Source organism: Bactrocera dorsalis, chromosome 4 (genome assembly GCF_023373825.1).
Source record: "Bactrocera dorsalis isolate Fly_Bdor chromosome 4, ASM2337382v1, whole genome shotgun sequence".
NCBI lineage: Eukaryota > Metazoa > Arthropoda > Insecta > Diptera > Tephritidae > Bactrocera > Bactrocera dorsalis.
In genome coordinates, this window is record NC_064306.1 from 25,601,548 (window position 1) to 25,629,415 (window position 27,868).

General features: G+C 37.5%; 5 protein-coding genes across 7 annotated transcripts; 1 reads left to right on the top strand and 4 right to left on the bottom strand.

The window, feature by feature from the left end:
• Positions 1-18: 18 nt before the first annotated feature.
• Positions 19-1,560, bottom strand: LOC105231365 (uncharacterized). Its single transcript, XM_049455999.1, has 3 exons — positions 1,460-1,560; positions 1,177-1,402; positions 19-1,123 (listed from the first exon to the last, which is right to left on the bottom strand). The coding sequence occupies exons 1-3, from the start codon at positions 1,505-1,507 to the stop codon at positions 207-209; spliced, it is 1,191 nt and encodes a 396-aa protein (XP_049311956.1). The 5' UTR covers positions 1,508-1,560; the 3' UTR covers positions 19-206.
• Positions 1,561-2,569: 1,009 nt separating this feature from the next.
• Positions 2,570-8,412, bottom strand: LOC105231337 (trimeric intracellular cation channel type 1B.1). Of its 2 annotated transcripts, none has more exons than XM_049456004.1 (4): positions 8,125-8,412; positions 3,378-3,667; positions 3,024-3,296; positions 2,570-2,957 (listed from the first exon to the last, which is right to left on the bottom strand). In XM_049456004.1, the coding sequence occupies exons 2-4, from the start codon at positions 3,653-3,655 to the stop codon at positions 2,681-2,683; spliced, it is 828 nt and encodes a 275-aa protein (XP_049311961.1). In that variant the 5' UTR covers positions 3,656-3,667; positions 8,125-8,412; the 3' UTR covers positions 2,570-2,680. The 2 variants fall into 2 exon arrangements, with proteins under 2 accessions (XP_049311961.1, XP_029409000.2); XM_029553140.2 differs by lacking the exon at positions 8,125-8,412 and adding an exon at positions 3,744-3,807.
• Positions 8,413-18,760: 10,348 nt separating this feature from the next.
• Positions 18,761-21,208, bottom strand: LOC105231332 (negative elongation factor D). The gene is made up of 5 exons (XM_011212580.4): positions 21,026-21,208; positions 20,255-20,967; positions 19,731-20,177; positions 19,187-19,668; positions 18,761-19,117 (listed from the first exon to the last, which is right to left on the bottom strand). The coding sequence occupies exons 1-5, from the start codon at positions 21,086-21,088 to the stop codon at positions 19,086-19,088; spliced, it is 1,737 nt and encodes a 578-aa protein (XP_011210882.1). The 5' UTR covers positions 21,089-21,208; the 3' UTR covers positions 18,761-19,085.
• An 812-nt stretch (positions 21,209-22,020) lies between these two features.
• On the bottom strand, positions 22,021-24,209 carry LOC105231317 (trimeric intracellular cation channel type 1B.1). 2 transcript variants are annotated; one of them, XM_049456003.1, is made up of 4 exons: positions 24,063-24,209; positions 23,394-23,683; positions 23,051-23,323; positions 22,021-22,987 (listed from the first exon to the last, which is right to left on the bottom strand). In XM_049456003.1, the coding sequence occupies exons 2-4, from the start codon at positions 23,669-23,671 to the stop codon at positions 22,708-22,710; spliced, it is 831 nt and encodes a 276-aa protein (XP_049311960.1). In that variant the 5' UTR covers positions 23,672-23,683; positions 24,063-24,209; the 3' UTR covers positions 22,021-22,707. The 2 variants fall into 2 exon arrangements, with proteins under 2 accessions (XP_049311960.1, XP_029408999.2); XM_029553139.2 differs by lacking the exon at positions 24,063-24,209 and adding an exon at positions 23,757-23,915.
• Positions 24,210-24,275: 66 nt separating this feature from the next.
• Positions 24,276-27,551, top strand: LOC105231327 (uncharacterized). Its single transcript, XM_011212566.4, has 4 exons — positions 24,276-24,458; positions 24,531-26,045; positions 26,116-26,736; positions 26,812-27,551. Exons 2-4 carry the CDS (start codon positions 24,560-24,562, stop codon positions 26,976-26,978), a joined length of 2,274 nt encoding a protein of 757 aa, XP_011210868.3. The 5' UTR covers positions 24,276-24,458; positions 24,531-24,559; the 3' UTR covers positions 26,979-27,551.
• The last annotated feature ends 317 nt before the right edge of the window (positions 27,552-27,868 follow it).

Here is a 27,868-nt window from a genome sequence, read left to right on the forward strand (position 1 = left end):
TATACATATGTACATATCTTGAAAAAATGCATACGCACATGTACATACGTGTTTATATAAAACACAAACAAATATATGTACATACAAGTCACAAAATTATAAACAATTTTATTTTTTGAGTTTGAGCCACTGTATGTGTAGTCGTACTTATATATGCATACATATGCACTAAAAAAATGTTGCTCTGAATATGCATTTTAAAAAAATTATTGGTTTCTTGATGTTAAAATTGTTAGCAACTGATTCCGACGATCTCCACTTGCTTCTCTCGACCCCTCATTAGCAGGTTTCGGTTCCGGTTCGGAACTTTCAATTTGATGATCAATAATAGTATCGTCGTTTGTTATAATACATATGTTGTGCATAATACATGCACTTGCCACTAAATTTGAAATTGCACATATATTTCTGTGCTCCGTAAATTTAAGAAGCCTTCGAAACCGTCCTTTTAGTTCTCCAAATGCATTTTTCACAACTATTCTTGCTGAAGAATGTGTTTTGTTAAAGCTGATTTGATTAGGCGTTAACGAACCATAATCTTTAAATACCGGTATGAGGTAATTTCTGCAAGGGTATGCCGAGTCCCCGAGAATAAATGTAGAATTTGGAAATAAACTTTCCATATTACTTTCCGCTTTTCTATAAAATGCTGACCTTTTTAAAACTGTACAGTCATGATATGATCCGGGTTCCCCACAATAAATGTCAATAAATTTTTTATCAGCATCGACAATGGCCTGTAGAACAATGCTATAATTCCGTTTCCGATCAAAATATATATGCTTGTCTTTTATTGGTGCGTTAATAGTTATGTGGGTGCAATCAATAGCACCGATAACACCTGGTATTTGCTTTCTTTGTAAAAACTTGCGAGTGGTTTCTTCCAGCGCATTTGCAGTTGGCCACTTAATGAACTCATGGCCTATTGAAATAAGCCACGCGACAACCCGACGAACAACCGCCCATGCTGTGGACTTCGTAACACCAAACAATACGGCTAGTTGTTTGTAGGTAATTGTATTACTTAAATACCATACGTACATGTAGATCATTGTTTTAGCAGGAACTTTGGCTTTTCCGGATTTCGTAACAAAACGGGTTCTTTCACTTTCTTCATATCTTCCTGCAAAAAAATATACTCATAAAGAAACGTCTCATAACAAAAGCCAATCATACCTATTAAGTAATCTAAAGTGGTGCGACTCAAACGAAAGTGATATTTGAAATCCTCATCTTCAAAATTATCAATAGTATCCATTAAATTAGAGCATTTTGAATGCTCCATCTGTTCTTGTTCTGAATCCTCTGATGACGAACTTGATTCAGCAGCTATAACAGACAGGATATTCAATATTTCTTTATCCTCTTCATTATTTGAATTTATGTACACATTATCAAGCAACTGGAAAGCAGACAAAGTTTAATTTCGTCTTAATTTTATTTTAAAAACCTCACTTACCGCATCTTTTATAAAATTTTCCATTTCGTGCATTTGTTTATATTTCATTTATATATTTTTCATTTGTTTACATTTTTATCTGTCAAAATGAGGTTTCTCGCTATTGCCAACTACTTTTTTTGGAAAAAAACGATGAACTGGCAATGCTTCTAGTCCAATATACAAGCTATGATAGCGTATGATAAGTCAACATAATTATGTCGGCTAAATCTTCCATACAATATAAACTAATAGCTTAATTTGCTATTATTAGGCGTGCTTGATTTGACCATCACAAGCTAATAGCTCATGGTCAAATAAAACGCACTTAGCTTATTTCATATATTCGCTTAAAAATGAATTGTGTTGGCAATGCGGACAAGAGCAATCAGCTGATATTCAATTTAATTTTAAATTTCAAATTTGTTAACGGAATATTAATATACTATACAAATATATATATTTTATTTAATTGAGGCAAATAAGAATTTGTTAGACAGTTATTGAATCTCTTCAGGTTATTCTTCGTCCAAAATACGCAATTTTGCTTTTGCATACCCATTGAGACAGAAATGGGCCTCGTTGCTGAACAAAATTTGGTTCGAAAACGTCAGTTATTCTTGGAACTTTTCAAGAGCGAAGCGATGTCGCTTGGGAAGGTCGAGCGGCTTCATTTCTTGCACGAGCTGTATTTTGTATGCCTTATATTTAAAATCTGGCCGTAAAATGTGCCAAGTCATTCCATACGTCAGTCCGAGTAGTTGCGATCGGCGCGAAATAGACCCTCCACGGTCTTCATGTACACTCTAAGCTACGGCTGCTATATTTTTTCACTGCGTGCTGGAAGCGGTCTATTCGGTCGAATATTATCCAGTAATGAATTCTGGGTCTCATGATGGGTGATGATGTTGCAAATAGTACGCTCAGTATGCCGATTATGTTGACCTTAAGTTGAGCGAAGCGTGCGAAATATTTACATTCGACAAAAAAAAGGCTATTGAAAATAGTACCTCTAAAGGATTACCCGTTATAAACAAATACATGAATCGTTTACTTTTTTATTGCCAAATAAGCGTAATATTTACTTAATTTTATTAAATATACTTCGATTTAAATGTAAACAAATTCAAAAATGGTTTACATAACTGTAATCTTTTCAAAACCGGGTCGTTGTGTTATTATTGTATTTGAAGGTTATAGATTTATACTAATTTTTAACGCCTTTCACTGCGTATCGGTTTTTTAGTTCCGCTTTTTGCTTCCTTTTACTTCACCTTTTGCTTGACCACGTCCAAATATTTTTGCTAAGCTATCCCAAATACCGCCGAAGAATATTGCGCAGGACAGATTTTCGAATGGTAGGAAAGGATCATGTATACCCAAAAGAATTGAAGATAGTTTTAAGTATACCAGGAATATAACAATACCGAAGTAAACTAAAGCAAGGGGCGCTGGAATCCAGTCTGTCTTCTTATCCAGTACAAATATTATTGAAGCTAACAAAGAAGCTTTGGTATAGCTGAAAAATTAATATTTACAGTTACAATTTACATTTTACACATTTGGTCTTAGATGAAGGTCTTACAGTGAAGGTTGCATGAATTCCATAGCTGTCGGGGTCCAGGCTCCTCGAATCAGTCTTTCTACAAGTTTAGTGAATGCAGCACCGTTGCCCTTCAATGTTCCAATTACAATCATAATTATCCAGGCGTTTGGGTACAACTTAGCAGCGAGTGAGACACCATCATAAATATTCTTTGTACGGTAAATCTCTTTCATTCCACTAGCAACTACTTCAATTGGGAGGAACTTGCCAATTTTGTAACCGATATCAAAGGGTGTGTAAAAAACCAAGTACCTGTTAAATTATTGTTAAATATTATATGTTTTCAAATGTATGTATGTACCTTTATATACATATATGCAGTAAAATACTCACCATGCAACTGTGCACACGAATAATTGTGGTGTGTTTTTCAGAGGGGCCAATATGGGTTCACCAAGCAGGGCATTGGAGACCATGCCTCCAGCGAAGATTACAAGCATCGTAGATAGCCAACATGCAAGTGGATGTTTACGTGAAAATGATTGTGCATTCGAACCTAGATCTTCTCTAACAGCTAATGCGGCAAGCAGGCTGTTTGCAATGTCAAAGTAAGGAAACATTTTCAACTTTATGACCTGATTGGCCATATTCAGGAATGTTGCTGGATCCATTGTGTTGGCAAACTAAAAAATCAAATTATTAAAATTGGAGATTTATTTGGCAAAAAATCAGATTTTACATATATGTATGTAGATATACCGGCTTAAATTGTATCACTATATAAAATATATGTAGATAGTACACTTGGTCAGAATTAAGCTAAGAGAAAAAAAGCGTCTCGGCTCTATGCTGGAAAAGTTCAAAAAATAGATTTCACTTCTGCTTTATATACTACATACTATATAGAAATATACATATGTACATATGTATATATAACTTGTCCCGTTTCCTCCGGAGTTATCTACCAAACTACTAAACCAATTTTTGCAAAATTTGCACATTGCGCCCAGTTTTACTCAACTTAAAAGGTAGGGCAGTTTAAATATCAATTAAATTAAAAGTAAAATAATTCATAAATAAAAGACATTAGAATTCAAAGAAAAAATAAAATTTAATACTTTATTTATTCCAATGACAAAGATTTGTAGGAATCGTATTCGAAATTAAACCTTAAGCACTATCCCTTGGTATTAGTATGGTAATGTATATCATAGCCATAGCATCGCATGACCGAAACTAATAAACTTATGTATGTATACAAGGAGGGCGCCATCTATATGTCGACTGGTGCGTTAGAATCTCCTATATTTATGGATTGTCCAGTGAGAATTTCATGACATTTCATAAATTGGAAGTGAAGTTATTGCGTTTTAAGTGTCAGTATGTTTGTGTTTTTGGTGCGAAAATGAGCTTCGAACGAAGAGCCAACATTAAATTTTATTTTAAAATTGGTAAAACGACATATAGATGGGGCGCTAGATTCAAAAAGTCCTGTTTACTTTGGAACGCACCTTGTAATTATTGTTGCTAATAAACAAGGAAGTCAGTTTTCTTAGACGCAGTATGTGGAACCGATAAGACACCGAGTCCAATCCTTTGGATTCTTATATCGGAAATAACGTTTTCGTTTTCATTTGTGTATTATACTTTCATGTATTAAGGACCGCGTGTGGCCTATTAGTCTACCAGAGCAATCTATTAAATACATAAGTACATAGGTTATTGTAATAATATTTAGTACATTCCCAGGTCCGTAGAGAGGAAGTCGGGGTTCCGAGGGAATAGGACGAAGACCCCCCTGAGCCATCAGTATATCAATAAACTGATCTAAAGTATATCAATAAACTGATGGCTTGGGGGGGTCTTCGTCCTATTCCCTCGGAACCCCGACTTTCATATTTCATATTTTATTTATTAAAAAAAAAGCAAGGAAAGCCTAAATTCAGGTATAAGCGAACATTTCATACTCTCGATTATTACCTTGAAGTTCATAAGGGTTGTTAGTTATATGGGTATAGGCCAAGTTTTCACCCGATTTTATTCATTTTAAACACAAAGGTACACCGTTAGTAGAAAAACACGTTCACTCAATTTTACTAAGATAACGCACATATTGGCCGATATATAATATGTGGTTAAAGTTACCCGGTAGTTCGAAAATCTTTATATCAGGTATATGAAGACTAAAAGAAGCATTTTCCCGATTTAAACCATTGTTGATACACAGAGATAATATTATCATAAAAGTATTATTTCCAAATTTCAATTATATATCTTATACATTAAAAAAAGTGGGGCTTGTCAATCCGGTTTAGATTAAGAGATATGTACGTTAAATCTACTAGAGGACGGGACCACGCCCACGCCCAAACCCATTTGCCCAGAGGTGCCCCTTGCTACTGCAATCCTCTGTGCCAAATTACAATTTTTGGCGATGAAATGAAAAAACTCCAAGATGGATTTCGTAAAGGTCGTCCAAATCAGTTATTGCTCCGAAAACTATTGATGCTGTGTCGATCGCTCAAAAAGGACTCTTGTCGATTGGTCGAAAGGAATCTTAAAACCATACGATAGCAATGCTTAAAAACACGTTTATAAAATCGTGACAGATAGTGAAACGTGATTTTCGCCTATACGCCCGAAAGTAAAGAGCAGTCGACTGTTTGTGTGTTTCCAAATGAGCCAAACCCAACAAAAGTTGTTCGCGCACTTCAAAGCAAATTTAGGAAAATTGGACATGTCGCAACCATTATTGATCAAGATCGAACGAGATTGCGATATTTGTGTACCTGTCGGCATAATTACTAAATACTACCGTTTTAAAATGTACTTCTGAAATATCTAAGGTGAATTTTATTAATTATGCTACAATGAGAAATAGGCGTGATTGTAGACCTATTCGCACCGTCGGGATAGTGTTGGGTGCCGAATTTGATAAAAATTGGTCTTCTTTTGAGCGCCTACCATTAAGTTTTTGTGTACCATCCTGGAAATTTAATGTATACGTCGTTTTTATTTATTGATTTATCGCGCTTTTAGTTGTTTTTAACAGAAACGTTACATCGAACTAAAAAGTTTTTGAAACAAACCCATAACCCACCGATCAGTAATCAGTTTACATCCATAAATATTCCATTTTCATTTTAAAATAAATACAACAGTTGGTGTCGTACGATTCCTAAAAGCTTGTAGTATTTTGCAATCTTAGGTTAGAAATACCTTAAGATGACCAGATGATCGGAATCTAAGCAATTTTATATATACATAAACTCTATATAACTTATACACTGACCGACAAATCCGGCATAAGATTTGTCAGAAAAACTAAAATCATTTTCTATATACATATAGTATATGGGGGAGTTGGGGTAGTATCGAGTCGATTTAATTATTAACTTTTATCATGCCACATACTAAAAAAATGTTCCCTGTTTCATCAATCGTGTGGTTATGTTATTTTCATTGAGATAACTCAATTATTGGCCGATATATCCAGCATAAAATAAACTGGAAGTTCGAAAATCTGTACACTAGGTATATGGGAGCTGAGGGAAGTATTGGCCCGATTTTCTTTTAATTTCAATTGTATGTATATCTCACACATTGGCTGATATTTTTGGTCAAAAGTTAACTATAGGTACCGGGGTCTAAATATTCGGTGCCTAGGGGATGGAACAGGTCTGCTTGAATTTGGACAATTTTTGGTCGTAAGACGACATACTTTAAAGGATATACATATATGTATATAATACTTTAAAGAATAAAATGGAAATTAAAATTGTGTTATATGGGAAGTAGGCGTGGTTGTGATCCGATTTCGGGAATATGAAAAAAATGCTACCTACCAAGTTTAGTCGAAATCGGTGAGTTGGGTCCCAAGATATGTAAATTCATAAAAAAGTGGGCGGTGCCACGCTCTTTCTCCAATTTACATACCGGCTCTTATAAAGGAAATTCGTTTAGAAGATTTTTTCCCCCATTTGAGATCCCCTGTGCCAAATTAAAGTTTTATATTTTAATTTAGCGATTTGTGAGCGTGACAGTGGTCCAATTACGCCCATCTACGAACTTGTATTTTTGTTTTTACCAAGGAAACCGTATACCAAGTTTCATCAAGACATCACAATATTTATTCAAGTTACAGCTTTCACGGATAAACGGACGGACAGACAGACCCGTATTTCAACTTTTCTCGTCTTCATGATCATTTATATATATACAAGGCGCGTTCCAAAGTAAACAGGACTTTTTGAATCTAACGCCCCCTGATGTCGCCATCTATATGTCGACTGGTGCGTTAGAATCTGCTATCTTTATCGATTGTTCAGTGAGAATTTCATGACATTTCATTGATTGGAAGTGAAGTTATTGCGTTTTAAGTGTCAGTATGTTTGTGTTATCGGTGCGAAAATGAGCTTCGACCAAAGAGCCAACATTAAATTTTGTTTTAAAATTGATAAAACTTTTACCGAAACATTTTAATTGATGAATTACGATTATTGCCTATCTCGTAGTAGAGGCCACGAGTAGTTTCAACGCTTTCAAAGTGGTCGTGAGGACATAAATGACGATATGTTGATCGCCAATCAAAATCCGTGATCACCGGAAATTCCATCGAAACTGTGAGTGAATTCATAAAAAATCAGCCGAAATCATCATTGAAATTCATGGAACTGGAATGTAACATCTCCAAATCAAATGGATTGCACCGGCATACCGGGCAACGAGCTAAAACCCTCGTTCGACATGCTTTTGGACCGTGCAAAAAGATGTATTGAAGCAGAAGGAGACTATTTTGAATAAAAAAAATTGATTTTGCCCAAAAAACCATTTGTTCTGTTTTTTTAATTTTAAAGTCCTGTTTACTTTGGAACGCACCTTGTATAACTCTATATCTATGTATCTCGATTAGTTTTGAACAAAACTATTATACCCTGTAGCAACAGGTTGCAAGAGTATATGTAAATATATTTTTAACTTCACAAAATTGCATTTAAATGTTTTCTTATAAAAATTCCATACAGCAAAATATTTTTAAGAATAGTGGATTTGAGCATATTACAATTTTCAAATATACGCTTAGTACAATGGGTATCCGCGGCGTATACATAACATGAATACGTGACCATCTCTTATTTACTATATTTCTCACTTGCTTCCTTGAGGACACTAAAATACGCGGTACACTACCGTTATTTCTTCTGGCAGAAGAACTCGGTTAACACCAAATTTTCAATAAACGGATTTCGAATCTCTTTAAACGGAACGCGCAGTTAACCTTTCTTCCATAACTATTTCGAATTTAAAATAAAATTTATTGATATTTAATAATTTCGTGTAAGCATTCAGTTTGTTCACTCTCACATGGAATTATAAGGTAGTTGTTCCGCTCCTTATACTCGGCGTTGTTCAGCCGCCGAATCTATTGATAAACTGTTGAATGTGTCAAATTGAAAGCATATTTCTCGCTCGACCATACCATATATTTCCCATTATCAGTGTAATCCGTGCTCTGATAATGCCGGTATACAAATGCATGTATGTATAAGCAAAATTGCTAATAACACTGCCACTCATTTGTAGATATTATACTAGTTCTTGCTGAGAAGACGTTGGAGTTATTCTCTTCACAGATCGCAAGTAATCATCACGTTGAGTACATACTACATACGTAAAGTCGCTTGGCGCTCACAATCATGTTTTTATTATATATGTATGTATGTCAATGGTGTGAATGTGCTTGTGCTTTTGTACAATTTTGATAAAATAATTTTATCAATTCAACGATGAGTCCGTAAAATAAATCAAGAAATTGGTTTGCAGGGAAAGAGGCTGAAGCGAGTTGTTGTAGTAAAAGTGTACATATGTATGTATTTATTATTGGTATTTAGATTGTAATCTGTTGAAGTCAAAAATAATTGCTGACAAGTAAGGACGGTTGCATGCGAATATAAAATTTTGAGTATGAATACAATCTTTGTTATGTCAAGGAATTGTGAGGGATTATAATGTAGACCCCATTTAGTAGTTAAGACTAAACAAGGTATTGTTTACGGCTACACTTTACTTTTGCAACACTTAATTTAGGTATAATTGTCATTGCTGAGAATCTAAACTGATAACTACAGAACAGAGTAGGTATGTAGAGGGACTATCTCTCTCACAACGCATTTAGACCTTTAGGAGGTCTATTGTGTTACCACCTGAACTAAAGTCCTCTCACTCTATTGGCTCCTCTCTGAATCACCCCATACTTCTGATAAAGTTCATCAGGGTGAAAAATTTTATCTGAGCTACCTCCGAGACTTCAAGAAACACTCGGTTATCTAACTCGCCCCTTTCCCACTCTTCTATGAAAAGGGAAGACAATATTGATAATGGGTATAATTGGGGATCTGACTTAGATTTAACTCTGTAGGATTAGGAAAATACATGATAATGAGAAGGAATGGGTACTTTTTAAGTATCATAGACTATCCCTTGTTGCTGCCGAATAAATGGGAGGACTACCTCTGTCTAAGAGCTGACTTCACTGTCATTTGCAAGAAAAAGTCTTTGGGCAGTAGGTGTAAAATTACGTTAAGTGCCAGACTGGGCGTTGTTCTGAAAGTTCCAGTGATGCAAATACTGGCTACTCTTGTATGCCATCTATACGTCTTACCGCGTATTTCTTTTTCATTGTTGGCCACCATACCAATATACCGTAAGTCAAAAACGTTCATATATCACTAGATTCTGCAATGGATGCTCTCGTGCCCTTGTATGTTTCGGTATAAGATTTTTGCAATCTGCAATCTTGCAAGAGTAAGAGAATCCCCCTATTGTGTTTCCTAGCGAAGAATACTAGCTGTTCATTGACATTATTAATATCATTTAATATTGTCTGGTTAGCGAGTGTATTCGATTCGTCCAACCGATACTGTAACATCAGCAGCCTACGCTGTTCGTACCCCTTCGGACTGATCTGCACATCATTGCTTCATCCATAACAAGGAAATATAGTTGAATTGCAATGCCCCAACCATGGCTGATAACTAGGTTATTATGTAGCTCTGGTATTGATGAAACTGTGCTGAGAATATACCGTCCGATCTCGGCGATTTTAAAGGTTTTGAAACGGTCTATCGCCCAAAGTACATTAGCATCTGACACTATGTCTACAGGAATGTACTCTGTCTCTACTTCATTGCTTAGTGTATACTTTATCGTGCGGTTTCCAGAGCCGTCTGGGAAATAAGTACCCATTAGCAAGCCTAAAGACTCTTCACTGGATACCTTCCAGCAGTGGTCTGGCTTCTGAAGGTATCCAATGCTGTGCACCGATCGTGCAATTATTTTCCTTTATTTTCCTAAGTCGAGACGCTTCTGCCATATTTTCGATATCATTACAAACAGTTCTCCACGATTTTTATGTTGCTTTCCTTAATTATTTTTTATATGACCTTAAGAGGTAATAATAGTTATCCCATTGATCTTCTCCTTGGGATAACTTTGCTAAATTAAATTGCTTCCTGAAATCTTTCTGTAAGTCCTTAAGTACGGCAAAATATCATAATAATTCTTCCCCTACTCCGTGTTGTTGGAGGATCCACCTCTAATGCTTGTCGATAAGAGTTTGTGGACTGTTTGGTTGGAATGGCGGAGTCAAAGAAATACGAAAAACTTAAGCTACTTTAAGTATGACTATTAGTCATTATATATGTCCTAACTTTACCTGCGCAGTTTGCCATGTGTCCTCAATCTTCAAAAATACTCTCCATTAGCCAAAGGCTCTTGATTGATGACGAAGTCTTCATGTTGCTTAGGGTTTTCCATGTCTCTCGAGGACTCCATTGGATCTTCCTCGGGTTCACGATCCGTTTCAGACGCCAAGTTATCTACTGCATCGGCGCCCGACTTGTGAGTCATAGCTTTCAACTTTGTGAACCCATCGTTAATCTCTCCTCCACTTTCATTCAGCGATCCTTCTTGTGTCAACAACAGTAAAATCTGCATCCTGACTCGTTTTGTCTCCACATTAGATGTGCTGCGAGGTCTTCAAAGGCCTTGGCGAATATAATATGAAAATATTAATTGTACCACAATTATTTAAAAAAACGAAGACCTGAAAAGAGTATACAGCAAGTAGCAAGAAATCAAACAGTACCCTTCACAAAATCCATAACGACTATTTTCGCTGACTAGACAAACAATGGAGGATGGAGTGTAAAAGTTCAAGCAAGTGAGGAAAGTTCTCTGATTGCTATTCACTTGGGAGTGGCCAGAAACGATTCTTTTACATGTGACTCAAGCAGCTCACGACTTCCGGTCTTTGACCAAGTATCCTCTGGGTAGCCTAAGAACATCCGTTTGAAGGCGAGCTAAAGTGAGAAGGATCCACCCCCTGCATAGGGTTGTGCGCTGGGTTTGGGACCCGCCACGTAAAAAAAACACTGCAATGAAAAAGCAACAACAGCCTTGGATGAGAGACCCCCCCTTGATGACGGCCATGGCAAACGCAATAAGGACTACGAATTGGGGGCATGCACCTGGAATGTCCGGTCCCTTAATTGAGAAGGTGCCGCTGCCCAGCTGGTTGATGTCCTCGGGGGAAACAAAGGCTGACATCACCGCCGTCCAAGAAATGCGATGGACGGGACAAGGAAAGAGACTAGTAGTCCTTGTGACATTTACTACAGTGGCCATATAAAGGAACGCAAGTTTGGTGTAGGAATCGTGGTGGGAGAGAGACTCCGTCGCCGAGTACTATCATTCACTGCGGCGAATGAACATCTAGCCACAATACGCATCAAAGCGAGGCTCTTCAACATATCGCTGATTTGCGCCCACGCCCCGACGGAAAAGAAGGACGATGTGACCAAGGATGCCTTTTTATGAGTGCTTGGAGCGCACTTATGAGAGATGCCCCCGCCACGATGTCAAAATCGTGCTTGGAGACTTTAACGCCAGGGTGGGCAACGAAGGTATCTTTGGCGCAACAGTCGGTAAACTCAGCCTCCACGAGGAAACATCCCCAAATAGGTTGAGGCTGATTGACTTCGCCGGGGCTCGAAATATGGTTATCTGTAGTACTAGATTCCAGCACAAGAAAATACATCAAGCTACCTGGATGTCTCCGGATCGAAAAGTCTCCAACCAGATCGATCATGTTGCGATAGACGGAAAACGCGTCTCCAGTCTTCTAGACGTGCGTAGGCTCCGAGGACCGAACTTCGACTCGGCCAATATCTTGTTGCAGCCAAGATTCGCACCCGCTTCTGTGCAGCAAAAAGCGCACGACAACAAACACAAGGAAGGTTCGTCAAGGAGCTGCAATCACAACAGACAGCCCAACGATTTTCTACTCGGCTTGCACTCCTGCACTCTGAGAGCACTCGCCAACAACTCGGTATAAGGGAACTGTGGGACGGCATTTCAAACTCCTTACGTACAGCTGCAACCGAAACCATTGGTTTTCGGAAAGTGCAAAAGAACAGCTGGTACGACGAGGAGTGCCGTGTCGCTGCGGTGAGAAAAACAGACTGCCTACCTCGCAACGTTACGATCGACCACAACACGTGTGGGATGGGATAGATGCCGAGAGCTGAAGGGGGGAAGCGAAACGCATTTGCAGACAGAAAAAGAGAGAGGCCGAAACGAGTGATTACGAAGAGCTTGATAAGCTAGCCGACAGGGGAAATGCTCGAAAATTCTACGAAAACATGCGGCGGCTTACAGAAGGTTTGAAGACCGGAGCATACTCTTGTAGATCCCCCAAAGGTGATCTAGTGACCGATGCCCAGAGCATACTTTAATTATGGAGGGAACACTTCTCCAGCCTGCTGAATGGCAGTGAATGCACAACGCCAGGAGAAGGCGAACCCGATTCCCCAATCGATGACGATGGAGCAGACGTTCCACTACCCGACCATGAAGTAGTTCGAATAGCAATTGCCCACCTGAAGAACAAGAAAGCGGCAGGGGCCGATGGATTGCCGGTCGAGCTATTCAAATAAGGCGGCGAAGAACTAATTAAGAGTATGCATCAGCTTTTATTGTAAAATATGGTCGGACGAATGCATGCTCAACGATTGGAATTTAACTGTGCTCTGCCTAATCCACAAAAAGGGACACCTTACAATCTGCATAAACTACCGAGGGATTAGCCTCCCCAATATCGCATATAAGGTTTCTATCCGTCAACAAACTGAATGGAGCTTAGCAGTGTTGCATTAGACCTGGAAAACCAACAACGGGCCAGATTTTCACTATGCGCCAAAACTTGGAAACGACCCGTGAAAGGAGAATCGACACACACACACCACCTCTTCGTCGATTTCAAAGCTGCTTTCGACACCACGAAAAGGAGCTGCCTCTATGCCGCGATGTCTGAATTTGGTATCCCTGAAAAATTAATACGGTTGTGTAAACTGACGTTGAGAACGCTGCTGGAGAAAATTATTCGAGCTGCAGAACTTAATCGAGCAGGTACAATCTTTTATAAGAGTGTACAGCTGCTGCTGGCGTATGCCGATTATATTGATATCATCATATCATTGATGGAACGAGGGCAAGACGAAATATCTCCTGTCATCAAACAAACAGTCGTCGCACTCGCAACTTGGCACTCACGTCACTGTTGACAGTCATAACTTTGAAGTTGTAGATAATTTTGCCTATATTGGAACCAGTGTAAACCAACAATGTCAGCCTGGAAATCCAACACAGGATAACTCTTGCCAACAGGTGCTACTTCGGACTAAGTAGGCAATTGAGAAGCAAAGTCCTCTCTCGACAAACAAAAACCAAACTCTATAAGTCACTCATCATTCCCGTCCTGCTATATGGTGCAGAGGCTTGGACTATGTCAACAACCGATAAGTCGACGTTGCGAGTTTTCGAGAGAAAAGTTCTGCGAAAGATCTATGGTCCTTTGCGCGTTGGCCACGGCGAATATCGCATTCGATGGAACGATGAGCTGTACGAGATATACGACGACATTGACATAGTTTGGCGAATTAAGAGACAGCGGCTACGCTGGCTAGGTCATGTTGTCCGGATGGACGAAAACACTTCAGCTCTGAAAGTATTCGACGCAGTACCCGCTGGGAGAATCAGAGGAAGAGGAAGACCTCCACTCCGTTGAAAAGACCAGGCGGAGAAAGACCTGGCTTCGCCTGGAATTTCCAATTGGCGCCACGTTGCGAAAAGAAGAAACAACGAGTGCGCTGTTGTTAACTGGGCTATAATCGCGTAAGCGGTGTCTACGCCAATTAAGAAGAGAAGAAAAGACAAACAAATACAGAGTGGATCTTACTATCCTATTCGAAAGCAATAAAATTCCGACTGTTAAGAACCCTAAGATTTTTAGTGTTAAGCTCAATACTCTTTCACTCAGTACACGACTGCGATTACTGCCAAAGCATGCCCAATTAATCCCATTCAATATCGGCTGAATCTCTCTCTATGGTCCGACTCTGCCGAAACAGCACGTTTCCTGGACCTCCCGTTTGATGACTTCGATGATAACAACTTTGAGACTTACCACTTAAATAGAGTCTAGATATCAGGCACAATAACAAGTCGTTTTCAAAACTTACTCTTTTTTTACAAAATCGTCTAACGAAAAAGGAAAACTATTATCAGGAAAGGTTTCACCGCAAATTTCAATTATATATCTCACACATTAACAAATATTTTCGGTGAAGAGTCAACTATGGACACACTAGGGCTTGACCAGTTTTGTTTCGATTTGGACAAGTTTTTAATTTCACTTAAAAATGTGCGATGCCACGCCTATCGTTCAGGGCTCCTTTTGAGTCCTCTCACATCATCTCGAATACAAAATTTATTGTTTTTGGCGTACTTAGTTGTTGATTTATCGCGCTTTAATGGTAGTAGCTTGATCCATTTCACACTGCCGGTAAAGATTCTTAAAATATTTACTCTGGTGAATTTGGTTGTTGTAGCTTTACCATTTTAGGAGATATATACATTAAACCTTTTGGAGAGCAGGCCCACTTTTTCAAAATTTTGGGCACACATGTACCGTACGAAATTACAGTTCTATATCTTAATTTAGTGCTTAGTTATGGATTAATGGCGTTTTGTGGGCGTGACAGTGGTCCAATTACGCCCATCTACGAACTAAATTTTTTTCCAAAGAACGCGCATCAAGATGTCCCAATTTTAAATAAGGTTACAGCTTGCACGGACGGACGGGCAGACAGACAGTCACCCAGATTTCAACTTGTCCCGTTATCCTAATCTATGTACATATATGGTTAAAAAAAAATTTTTTCGATTGGTACTCGGGAAAATATGTTCCTTGACAGCTCTAAGAAAGCCTCTCGAAATATGAGTTTTTAGTTGTAACGGGAAGGTCCTCCTACATACAGGTTTCTATCTTTTGCTTCCCGCGGCGGGTACTGCGTCGAATACCTTCAGAGCTGCAGTGTATTCATCTATTCGGACGACATAACTTAGCCAGCGTAGCCGCTGTCTTTTAATTCACTGAACTATGTCAATGTCGTCGTATATCTCATACAGCTCATCGTTCCATCGAATGCGATATTCACCGTGGCCAATGCGCAAAGGACCATAAATCTTTCGCAGAACCTTTCTCTCGAAAACTCGTCGGTTCATCAGTTGTTGTCATCGTCCAAGCCTCTGCACCATATAGCAGGACGGGAATAATGAGTGACTTATAGAGTTTGGCTTTTGTTCGTCGAGAGAGGACTTTACTTTTCAATTGCCTACTCAGTCCGAAGTAGCACCTGTTGGCAAGAGTAATCCTGCGTTGGATTTCCAGGCTGACATTGTTGGTGGTGTTAATGCTGGTTCCAAGATAGACGAAATTATCTACAACTTCAAAGTTATGACTGTCAACAGTGACGTGAGAGCCAAGTCGCGAGTGCGACGACTGTTTGTTTGATGACAGGAGACATTTCGTCTTGCCCTCGTTCACTGCCAGACCCATTCCTTTTGCTTCCTTGTTCAGTCTGGAGAAAGCAGAACTAACGGAGAAAGCAGAACTAACGCCAGCAGCTGTACACTCTTATATAAGATTGTACCTGCTCGATTCAGTTCTGCAGCTCGAATAATTTTCTCCAGCAGTAGATTGAAGAAATCGCACTAAAGGCAGACGACTTGTCTGAAACCTCATTTGGTTTCGAACGCCTCGGAGAGGTACTTCCCGATCCTGACGGAGCTTTTTGGTGTTGCTTAACGTCAGTTTACACACCCGAATCAGTTTTGCGGAGATACCAAATTCAGACATCGCCGCATAAAGCAGTTTCTTTTTATGCTGGCAAAGGCAGCTTTGAAATCAACGATTAGGTGGTGAGTGTTGTTTCTCCTTTCACTGGTCTTTTCCACGATTTGGCGCATGGTGAATATCTGGTCAGTTGTTGATTTGCCAGGTCTAACGCCACACTGGTCCAATCAGTTTGTTGACGGTGGGCTTTAATCTTTCACAGAATACGATCTACAGAAACTTAAAGGCTATCATCAGGAGGCTTATCCTACTGCAGTTGGAACAGATCTCAGGACTGGGCAAAGCACACTTAAATTGCAATCGTCGGTCATGCTTTCGTCCGACCATATTTTGCAAAGAAGCTGATGCATGCTCCTTATCAGTTCTTCGCCGCCGTGTTTGAACAGCACGGCCATCGGCCACCGCCGCTTTGTTGTTCTTCAGGCGGGTAATTGCTATTCGAACTTCTTCATGGTCGGGCAATGGAACGTCTGCTCTATCGTCATCTATAGGGGAATCGGCTTCGCCTTCTCCTGGCGTTGTACGTTCACTGCCATTCAGCAGGCTGGAGAAGTGTTTCCTCCATAATTTAAGTATGCTTTGGGCATCGGTGACTAGATCACCTTTGGGGGTTCTACAAGAGTATGCGTCGGTCTTGAAACCTTCTGTAAGTCGCCGCATCTTTTCGTAGAATTTTCGAGCATTACCCCTGTCGGCCAGCTTATCAAGCTCTTCGTTCTCACGCATTTCGGCCTCTTTCTTTTTCCGTCTGCAGATGCGTTTCGCTTCCCTTTTCAGCTCTCGGTATCTATCCCATCCCGCACGTGTTGTGGTCGATCGTAACGTTGCGAGGTAGGCAGTCGGTTTTCTCACCGCTGCGACCCGGCACTCCTCGTCGTACCAGCTGTTCTCTTGGACTTTCTGAAAACCAATGGTTTCAGTTGCAGCTGTACGTAAGGAGTTTGAAATGCCGTCCCACAGCTCCCTTATACCGACGAGTGCTCTCAGAGAGCAGGAGTGCAAGCCGAGTAGAAAATCGTTCGGCTGTCTGTTGTGATTGCAGCTTCTCGTCGTCGAAACTTCCTTGTGTTTGTTGGCGTGCGTTTTTTGCTTTTTAGAACTAAGATTGCTAAATAAAGAAAGAGGAATTAAAATATTAAAATAGAGAAATTCAGCGAATTGCTCATATTTGCTTATTATCATATGGCAGCGCTCCATTTCCTCATAATTGTTAGAACATAAATGATGCTCACTACGAGTGTAAAAAGTAATTTTTAAGATAAAGATTTCTTAGGTAAAAAACCTACAAAAAGTGAAAAATCTGGATGTATTTAAATGTTTATAGTTTCTTCTTCTTTACTGGCGTAGACACCGCTTACGCGATTACAGCCGAGTCAACAACAGCGCGCCAGTCGTTTCTTATGTTTATAGTTTAGTTTAATTAATTTGAAGTAAAAAATGTGCGAAAAGTGTGTTTAATGCAAAGCATACACACATCAATTAGTTGGTTGATTGAGTTGGGCTAGAAATTGCCCTTGTCGCTACACACGACACAACTTTTAATACAATTTTGAGGCCAACTTCATTTTGAATATTCACTTCGTTGCTTAAACATGAGCTCTGAAGTTGTTGCTTTACTTATTACATATGACGCGCTCTCTTCGACAGCCGAAATAAAATGGCGAAATCGTTTGAAATCGCACAACCAACCCAAACACTATCCAACTAACACAACCAACTTCACAAAATATCAAAAAATTTTGATTTTCATCCAACCAGTTGATTCAACTCATACAACTGCTCCATATACATACGTAGCAATCAGTTGTTCAATTCGTTGAAGTTGATACAATAATTGGTGCATGTATGCCTTTCATAATGTGGGGAAATAGCTTGTTGTAATGTTCGAATTTTAGGAATTTTTGAACTTTGAAGTCGAATATCTCGCAAACTAAGCGTTTGCGGACCCTATAACTCTTTATATATTTTTTAATCAAGAGGACTTCCTCTTTCCAACGGTACCTTCAGATTGCGGCGCCAAAGAAATCGGAATTGTGCCGATTATAATTATAGTATGTACGGATACATTGGAATGATGGATTTATCCAAATTGTGATTCTGCTAACTTTCAAGGTGAAACGCCCGGGATGTGTTCTGCTAATAGCAAAGCATTAAAAACTCCACCCGAACCATTGTATTCATTAATTTGTGGGACTTCTCAAACGTCGAACATTTTTTTGATTGAGTATAAAATTAAGTCGATGCAGAACGGTCGCGAGAAATCCCAGTATTACTATAAAATACCTGACCTCGACCGAAACATATAACATTCAAGACTTCATGAGGTCATTCTCACAAGCTAATCCTCTTGATTTCTAGCTCCATTTTCTATAAACTTTCGCACCTACAAGACAGATCTATAATACAAGCAGAAAGATGTCCACTAATGTTATAAAGCGTGAAGATCCTAGTTTCTATGTGTTGTAGTTTTTGGAACGAGTCCCTATTAATAAATTCAATAACCCTTTACACGAAAAATACATTGAACCATTTATAATACAATTAATATTATTCATTATCTGCTTTGTCATTAAGAAAACGATAAATTATTCTTACAAAAGTGTATTTAGATACAAATGTACTGTGAATAAAGCCATAAAAATAAACTGGAAAAAAGTAAAAATGATAATTGTAGTTGTATGTTAAATACAATTTAAACAAATTACTGCAGCAGATAACATAGTTAAATATATTTTTATCTCCTCTTCTAGTGATAAATAGCCACTGAAGTAGATTTTTCTGTGTCATAAAAGTCCGATAAGCTTTCAGGATAATGCTTATATTTCACATAACTTGTAATCACTGAACTAAACGGTGGTGTAGCGAGCTTTGCAGTGCACTAAAACAGAAATAATAAGTGTTAAACATTCGTATAAAATATTTGAAATGAAATTGGTAAAATACTCACCGATAAATTCCGAAACTGGATCGTTATCACCTTCACCTCGCATAGTACCTGTAATTTCCTCATTTTCCACCATTGGCAAGAACAATTGCACAAATTCTGGTGAATATGGTGGCGTTATAGTCTCAAGTACTTCAGTAACAAAGTACCGTATGAGTGATATGTCTGTATCACCTTTAGCGCAGCACTGTTTAATATATTTAACAACGGGCACCACACAGCCACGAGTCAATAGATTAACCATTCGGTCCAATAACATTTTCTTCATTTCTAGTTGTACTAAAATCTCTAGCTCATCCTGCTTCGATTCGAATAGCCTTATAAGTAACCGTAAAATCTGCTGATGCAATGTGGGATGCACAGCAGCGACTTCATCTAGTATGGCCAAATGGGTAGGGCAACTGTCGGTAGATAGTTTGAAGTAAGACGGCTCGGTAACTGTGTTCTCAATCCAACGTATAACACCAACACCAACCACTGGATATCTGCAATTTTTTAAGTAAAATTAGTACACATTTTTTCTTTCTTTTTTCAATTTATAATTTACTTAATGCAATTGTAGAGCGTTTGCAATTCCGCAATTAGTTCGGTGGAGCCTTTGTTAACATTGCAAATTGCGTGAACTTTTTCGATTGCTTGTATTGTGCTTTTCAATTCATCTTTATTGAGTACACGCTCGGTCATCGGCCGCTTCTTTGCCGGCGTGTCAACTACTGAAGCCGCATAAGCCAACAAATGGATATACTTCGACTTGTGTTCAGGATTAATTTTTACTCCAGCTTTGAACAGAGAATCTACGAGCAATTCCAGGAATTGGGGATTGCGTATTAAATCGATTGGTGGTGGGTCTGCCGCAGAATAATTTCGAAACAAAACTGTAATATCTGCAGGATTAAGCGTGTTGCGTGAAAGCATCGATGACAGAGCCTGGCATGCTTGTGGATATGCCGCAGAGCCGTTAAGAGCCATAGTGATGGGAGTTACATTTTGATTACTAAAAAAACACAAATATATTTGCACAAGATCATTATCATAATATAGTTTTAATTAATTTACTTAAATTAAACTTACTTTTGCAGCGCATACTTTGTAATCTCTTGTGAGAGACGCTTCATATTGAAGCCACCTTTCGTCTCCTGACTTAATACTTGAATTAGTACTTGTGAGTAAACATATGTATGCTGTCCGTGGCATACCATGCGCGCGCATTCTTGTATAGCCCCTTGTATGTCTTCGGGATTGTTAAGGAACTTTGTAATGGAAGTTTTAAGGACGCGCGAAAATACTTCAATTTGCTGTGCGGCAGTTGAAATTGATGTGATTTCGCTTTGGAAACCAGCATCTGAGATTAATTTTATGGTGAAGTTCAACATTAAGCAATCGGGATACTCCTCCGCCAGTCGGTAAATAAGTGAACGCCATGTATGATGATCAATCATTTCAGTTAACCAATCAGGCGTCTCACCTTCTTCTGTAAATATTGTATCGGCTTTTTTAGGATCAAAGGTCTTCAAAATCATATCTTTAAGATGGTTTTCCACCATTGCTTGTACATCGGTGACTTTAACGCCAGCAAGTATAAGCCATTCAGCAAGCAAATTTGCCATTTGAGCAACAGCTTTATAGTTTTCCGACAGCATTGTAATAACTTCTTCTGGGGAACCACCGGATTGGAAATAGCGCTTTAGTTGCGTAAATATTCCGGGTTCCATTATATAATCAGGTGTGAGAAATTTTTCAAGGCATTCTTGAATAGTTTCCTGTGGATTATCCTCAGGCATTTCCTAAAATTACAAGCATATGAATTATTCAATGGTTGAAGGGTATAAAGATATAGCTGACCTCGTCCTCGCCTGGTTGCTTTTGACGTCCTTGCCAACCCGCATCCTCATAATCCATTTCCATATTGAATTCAATTAAAATTTAAAAATTTATTTCAAAATTTCTAATTTTAATTAAGTTTTGCTTTGTAAACAAAAACATTCGTTTATGCCAACTATATAATAATTCAATTGCGGCGAATAAGTAAAAAACAAAATGTCAAAAAAAAAATACGTATACAGCATTGCCAGAACGAAAAAGCTTAAGAATTCCTAAAAAGTTGCTGTACGGTTCAATTTCCAACTTGAAGTCATACAGATGACTAATTATAAAAGGTCGTATATAATATTTCTTTATATTTATTTATAATTGCAATAAACTTGATTGAAACTCGTTTCGTTCTATCGCGACCAAAAATTGTGTTAGGTTTTCGATGTTTGCTTTTCTTATTTAGTGATTTTTGCTGATTTTTAAGATAGATTATCTTATTTCAATGGCCCAAATCCACTTAGACCAGTTTTGGGTATTTCGAATAAAAAAAAAATTAGTCAAAAATTTTTAACAGCATTTTTTTGTATTATATTTAAGAAATATTCTTCAATGATTTTAACTTATTGGACAAAAATTCCAAGTGCAACTGGAGACCTTTGTAACTCAGAAATCCTTAGGTGGATTTCAATTAATTTTATACTCGTATATCTTCTCATGTAAAATTAGTGCCTCATACAAAAAAAATATATTTCTAGATTATATATTAATAAAAAGATTTCTGCGTAGGAATGATCACCGGAAGAAGCCTCGTTTTGAGTGGAACTGCATCACCGTAAAATAAAATTGTACTTTTTCCATATTTCTGACTGTATCTAACTCCTTTAAATTATATAATAGTTTATACATAAAAAAAAATGTTTTCGGCGTCTGCGAAATATTTGTCGGTGCTTCATTTGCATGACAAGTGCTGCGGAGTTTCTGTCTCAAAAATTTTTTATACTTAGTCCTACAAAATTGAAAATAAGTTATATTTTGGTATCTCAAAGGTAATTTTATTATAATTTTTTTGTAAAATTACTTTAAATATATTTAACACCGAGAAGTTTTTCTCGTGACCATATTGGATATAAAGCTTATTGTTTTATTTTCTCCTCGTACTTCTTAAATATATACAAACGATGGTACGTAAGTTTTTAAATTAAATTTGGCAAGATCTTAGCATATAATCATTAATGCTAATGTTAAAATTCGAAGTCATTTGTAATTAAATGTATTTCTGCCCGTTACTGATATTTACGAAAATAATATTAAAAAAATAAATTACTAAAATCAACAATATAATAATTAAACTCCAATATAAACGCTTTAGCACTAAGGTCAAATTCATCATTGAGCAAGCTCACCCACTTGTTGTTCAATCACAAGAATGACTTTATGGTTCACATTTGCGTTTCATTTTGAGCACTATGGTATAAAAGTGACTAGAATACATTGCTTAGGACATTTCTGTTGTCAAAATGAAAAATTGTCAATTGTAGTAAAACTGTACTGTGATCAAAACAAAATTACAAAAAGAGGGAAATCGTTTACGTTAATGTCATCTTTTCGAAAAAAGGTCGTTGTGTTGTTGTTGCTGTATTTGGATGTCATATATTTTAAACCACTTTTTAACGTCTTTTCAATTTTCGACAAAGCCACTGCGTATCGGTCTTTTAATTGCTCTTTTTGCTTTCCTTCACTTCACCTTCTTTTGCTTGACCACGTCCCAAAATTTTTGCTAAGCTATCCCAAATACCGCCGAAGAATATTGCGCAGGACAAATTTTCGAATGGTAGGAAAGGATCATGTATACCCAAAAGAATTGAAGATAGTTTGAAGTATACCAGGAATATAACAATACCGAAGTAAACTAAAGCATGGGGCGCTGAAATCCAGTCTGTCTTCTTATCCAGTACAAATATTATTGAAGCTAACAAAGAAGCTTTGGTATAGCTGAAATTAATATTTAAAAACATAAGCAAATAGTTTTATACGTATGCGTTTTTAAGGTCTTACAATGAAGGCTGCATGAATTCCATAGCTGTCGGTGTCCAAGCTCCTCGAATCAGTCTTTCTATAAGTTTAGTGAATCCAGCACCGTTTCCCTTCAATGTTCCTATTATAATCATAATTATCCAGGCGTTTGGGTACAACTTAGCAGCATGGGAGACACCATCATAAACTTTCTTTGCACGGTAAATCTCTTTCATTGCACTAGCAACTACTTTAATTGGGAGGAACTTGCCAATTTTGTAACCGATATCAAAGGGTGTGTAGAAAACCAAGTACCTGTTAAATTATTGTTAAATATTAAATGTTTTCAAATGTTATGCACATATATATATAATAAAATTCTCACCATACAACTGTGCCAACGAATAATTGTGGGGTATTTTTCAGAGGGGCTAATATAGGTTCACCAAGCAGGGCATTGGCGACCATGCCTCCGGAGAAAATTACAAGCATCGTAGATAGCCAACATGCAAGCGGATGTTTACGTGAAAATGATTGTGCATTCGAACCTAGATCTTCTCTAACAGCTAGTGCGGCAAGCAGACTGTGTGCAATGTCAAAGTAAGGAAACATTTTCAACTTTATGACCTGATTGGCCATATCCAAGAATGCTTCTGGATCCATTTTGTCGACGAACTAAAAAATTAAATTAATAAACAAATTTAAAAACGTATTTATGAGATTTATTTGGCAAAAAATTAGATTTTACATATATGTAGTTACACCGGCTTAAGTTGTATCACTATATAAAATATATACACTTGACCAGAATCGAGCTAAGCAAAAAAATTTTTTTAAGCGTCTCGCACAATTTTTGGTGCGGCTCTATGCTGGGAAAAAGCTAAAAATAGATTTTTCGGATCTTTTCTTTTTTAGAAAACTGGCACAGCACGCATGTCATTATTACATAAGTTATAGCTGTCAGTCAAAATAATACACAATAATAAATGCGAACTGCTTTACTAGGTCAAAAAATTAAGTGTTATTTTTATTAAAATTTTATTTAAATAATTACATTTCTTAACCCCTTCTTCAAGCGTTCACTTTATCTTCGGCGCACCAATTCACAACACAAAACGAATGCAACAATATTTTGAGTGCTTCCAAGTCAGCAGTTTTGTTTTCAAATTGATCTGTGCAATTTTACAACACTGATTTGCCAGCAATATCCATTTCACTCTTCTACAATTAAAATAATTGTCAAAATCGGAACGGCGAAAACCATTGCGGCGAAAAAAGCATTAAAGAACGCGTCTATTTTGCACTGCACAAAAAGTTCGGTGGTTTTCTTGGCATAAATTCCGCTAATTGTAAAGAAAATGTTAAATAAATACGCATATATATCTTAAATCACAATAAAGGCATAAATAAACTGATACAGTAAAATACTCGCCGTACATTAAAAACTATAGTAAGTGTAACTTCAGGATGTAATGGCGGTTTTTGAATGAATATTTACTAAACATATTTTTGCGTATTTTAGCTTGTACCGCGAGGTATAACTTATAAAAAATGGATACGCTATTCGACCAACTAAAAACAGAGACGCCGGCAAATTTGAAAACTGCCGAGTCTACAAATACACGTGAGCTTTTAAAGGCTTCTAAGAGGTCACCTTCTCCTGAATCACATACAAATTCGCAAACTCCCAATAAAACAAAGAAGTTATCGACAGAAACTAAGCCTTTAGATAATACTGCAGTGCGTCGTGAATCAATGCCTCCACCTGCGACGACATTTGTCAGGAAAAATATAAGCAAAAGTCGCAGTTTATCACCTCCAAAAGGCCTAATAGTAAGACCATTTAAAGTTCTCTTAGAGAGGAAAAAAATTGAAAGCTCAGATTGTAAAAATCAGAACCTTAGTAAAACATCTAAAACTTCAACATTTATCAAGAAAGCAGCGGACTTTACTGGATCAGCAGTAAAAAACGGAGAAAAGTCACCTAAAAAGTCAACACCCACGAAGGCACAACAAAAGCTATTCGATCCAGATGTGCTTGTTAAAGCACAACAGTTAACACATTTTAATGTAAAACGCTGCAAGGTGCGTTTGTTAAGACAGGATTTAGCAAAACTTAAACGAGAGTTCCATGCAAAAGAAAAGAAACAGACGCAAAATAAAAAATCATATCTTAAAAATAGCGGTAAAAATAATAAAAGCAATAGAATGCTACCTTCAGGAAAGTCGCCGAATTCTAAACATGGCGGAATTTGTGACGAAAAAGAATCCAAACAGTCATCTGGGTTTTTCATAAAAATAAATGCACTTACCCGTTCACCCAAGTCAAAAACAAAAGCTGAAGGATTACTAAAAGAAAAAAGGTCTTTACAAAAGTTGAGTGCTGGGGCAATTGCGAAGAAAGTAAATGCAGCCGCCGCAATTTCAAGCACCAAACCAACTAAGTTTACGAGAACACATCTTATAAAAATGTATGGCAAACGCGTATTTTGTTCTCGTGTTAAAATCGAAAGGTGTTCGCATCCGATGATGTTGATATTTGAATCGAATGCCCGTGCTCGCCGGTTACAAGCAAAACGATCAAAATCGAAAAATCTGTCTGTCTCTTTTCGCGATCAGGTTGAAATATTTGGAGATAGTAGTGATTCGGAGGAAGCAGATATAAGTTCGGTATGTGATCCAGATGTAGCGTCTACATCGGAAGCTGCCATGAAATCAGCGAATCCGATCCCGATCTCTTTAACTGTAACTCCAGCTCGTCTCAAAAAAGTGGAAAATGGTAAAGTTGTCGACGATATCGAATTAGACCCCTCGCTCTTTGTTGTTCCAGTAGTTGCAAGCACGCCATTTGCCTCGCCAGGTAAAAAAAAGCGTGAAAAAAAGTCCTTTAGTCCATTAAAAGGGGATGGTACGCCTAGCCCACGCAAAGAACAGCTTAAATTGGCGAATGAAAAAATGCCTCCAAGTAGTTTACGGCGATTAACTGCGGCCGAAGTTGACGAGGAGGACGATGAAGACGACGAGTGTGAATATATAGGTAATGATGAGTTCTATACAATTTTTCCCCCAATTGAAACATACTAACTATTTTCTTATATTTGTTGAAGTGCCCATTGAAATACCTGAACGTCGCATATCTCGAACTAGTTCCGCCAATACCATGGATGATATTGCTTCGGAAAAAACTAATGAAGCATCAAACAGTGATTTAGAACCTACACCTATTGACGCAATTGACAATACCGGCACTGTTCAAGACACATCAGGAGAAAGTTTCGTTTCGGCTGTGGATAGTTCGCAACCTGCTAGCACCAATCAATCTAGTAATACGGAACCTGAGGCAATGAAAAATATTGAGAACTTGACCACTGACAAGGTTATCGATGAAATTAAATCTGTTGAAGATAATAAAAATGTGGTAGGGGAAACAAAACAGCAAACAATAGACGTGGAATTAGCAGAGCTCCCCCAACTTACACGTATTGATTCAGTGTCACCTTCTCAGTCGTTGAACGACATCGTCAACACTTTTATGTGCAATGAAAATGCTGTTGGCTCAAAGGAAGCACTCCAAACAATGAAGGATGATATCGAATTGATTTCGAATACAAACATTATCTCCGACCTAAAAACAAATGACAACCAATCACCTGAGAATATTTGTATAACCGGTACAAAATTGCGAGATACATTAGACGATGACATATCTCTACAGTTGTTTGTTGATGGTAATTTATATTCGATTTTTTAAATTTGCCACTATTTTTTTATTTGCTTTAAATAAACACAATTTTTCATTACAGATGATACCACTGCTAATTCAAATTTCTTAGGGGACAGCGCAATAGAAGATAGCGAAATAGTAGACGGAATTGTAAATGAACGTATTGATGAGATTTCTAAAGATAAGCATTTGGGTTCTACCGTTGAAGCTACGAACCTTTTGAGCTCGGAAGTGACAACCGAGTGATAATTTAGCAGTATGATCGTTAATTAATTAGGTACCATACAAAACTAAAAAAGAACAAAAACAAAACACAAAAAAAAACATGAAAAGTAATTCCGCAATTCATTTTGTTTTTAAAATCCCCTTCCTTCTCACCCTATGTTTTAAGTATACACATGGATGTGTGTATTTTACATTGAATAATCGAAATTAAACTCTAACCAAGAAAATTTGTTATATGTTTGAGATTCTTGCAGGCGTTTGTAGTTGTTAGTGTTTACTAACCAACTATTCGGTGCCTTTATTTTTGCAAAGATATTGATCGAATATCATTTACTAAAATTCCGTTATCTTTCTTTTTAACGTTTGTACATAAGACCATTACTGTTTCACTTAGTTTAAAGTTACTTAAAGTAATTTAATGAAAAATGGTTATATCATTATATTAATATTGCTAAATTTGTAATTTTATTTACGAAGAAAAATGTTCGAAATTTTACACGTAAATTTTGTGTAAAAAATACGAAAAAATATACAGTTTCCTGTATACAAACACCTACAAATGTAATTTCATCCAAGTTTTGGACAATTAAAGTATAAGTTGGTTTTATAAGAATTTCACAATAAAATAATGTCCGTATCGATAATTGCAAAACAAAATATATAAATAAATTTGAAAAATATAAATGTTGGTAAGATTTTTACCTATACATATTTCGTAATTTGGATGTTATGTACCTTGACTTGCCATATGGTTATAAACACACTACCGATATGTGATTCGCGTCTTCAACTTGCGTGTTTTGTAGTTTGGATTTCTTTAGAGCATAACCTCTAAATTCCGATGATATACATATGTATGATGAGCGTTAAAAAACTCGTGCGTTAAGAAGTAAAGTTAGCTGGAGAAAAGG

Bases quoted from the DNA above. Each gene is read 5' to 3' on its own strand.
- LOC105231365 (XM_049455999.1), bottom strand. From the start codon at position 1,507: ATGAAATATAAACAAATGCACGAAATGGAAAATTTTATAAAAGATGCG. The intron at 1,403-1,459 runs GTAAGTGAGGTT...TCTGCTTTCCAG, and splicing joins AAAATTTTATAAAAGATGCG to TTGCTTGATAATGTGTACAT. The intron at 1,124-1,176 runs GTATGATTGGCT...ATTTTTTTGCAG, and splicing joins CACTTTAGATTACTTAATAG to GAAGATATGAAGAAAGTGAA.
- LOC105231337 (XM_049456004.1), bottom strand. From the start codon at position 3,655: ATGGATCCAGCAACATTCCTGAATATGGCCAATCAGGTCATAAAGTTG. The intron at 3,297-3,377 runs GTGAGTATTTTA...ATAATTTAACAG, and splicing joins TTCGTGTGCACAGTTGCATG to GTACTTGGTTTTTTACACAC. The intron at 2,958-3,023 runs GTAAGACCTTCA...TTAATTTTTCAG, and splicing joins GAATTCATGCAACCTTCACT to CTATACCAAAGCTTCTTTGT.
- LOC105231332 (XM_011212580.4), bottom strand. From the start codon at position 21,088: ATGGAAATGGATTATGAGGATGCGGGTTGGCAAGGACGTCAAAAGCAA. The intron at 20,178-20,254 runs GTAAGTTTAATT...GTGTTTTTTTAG, and splicing joins ACAAAGTATGCGCTGCAAAA to TAATCAAAATGTAACTCCCA. The intron at 19,669-19,730 runs GTAAATTATAAA...AAAAAATTGCAG, and splicing joins ACGCTCTACAATTGCATTAA to ATATCCAGTGGTTGGTGTTG.
- LOC105231317 (XM_049456003.1), bottom strand. From the start codon at position 23,671: ATGGATCCAGAAGCATTCTTGGATATGGCCAATCAGGTCATAAAGTTG. The intron at 23,324-23,393 runs GTGAGAATTTTA...ATAATTTAACAG, and splicing joins TTCGTTGGCACAGTTGTATG to GTACTTGGTTTTCTACACAC. The intron at 22,988-23,050 runs GTAAGACCTTAA...TATTAATTTCAG, and splicing joins GAATTCATGCAGCCTTCATT to CTATACCAAAGCTTCTTTGT.
- LOC105231327 (XM_011212566.4), top strand. From the start codon at position 24,560: ATGGATACGCTATTCGACCAACTAAAAACAGAGACGCCGGCAAATTTG. The intron at 26,046-26,115 runs GTAATGATGAGT...TATTTGTTGAAG, and splicing joins CGACGAGTGTGAATATATAG to TGCCCATTGAAATACCTGAA. The intron at 26,737-26,811 runs GTAATTTATATT...TTTTCATTACAG, and splicing joins TCTACAGTTGTTTGTTGATG to ATGATACCACTGCTAATTCA.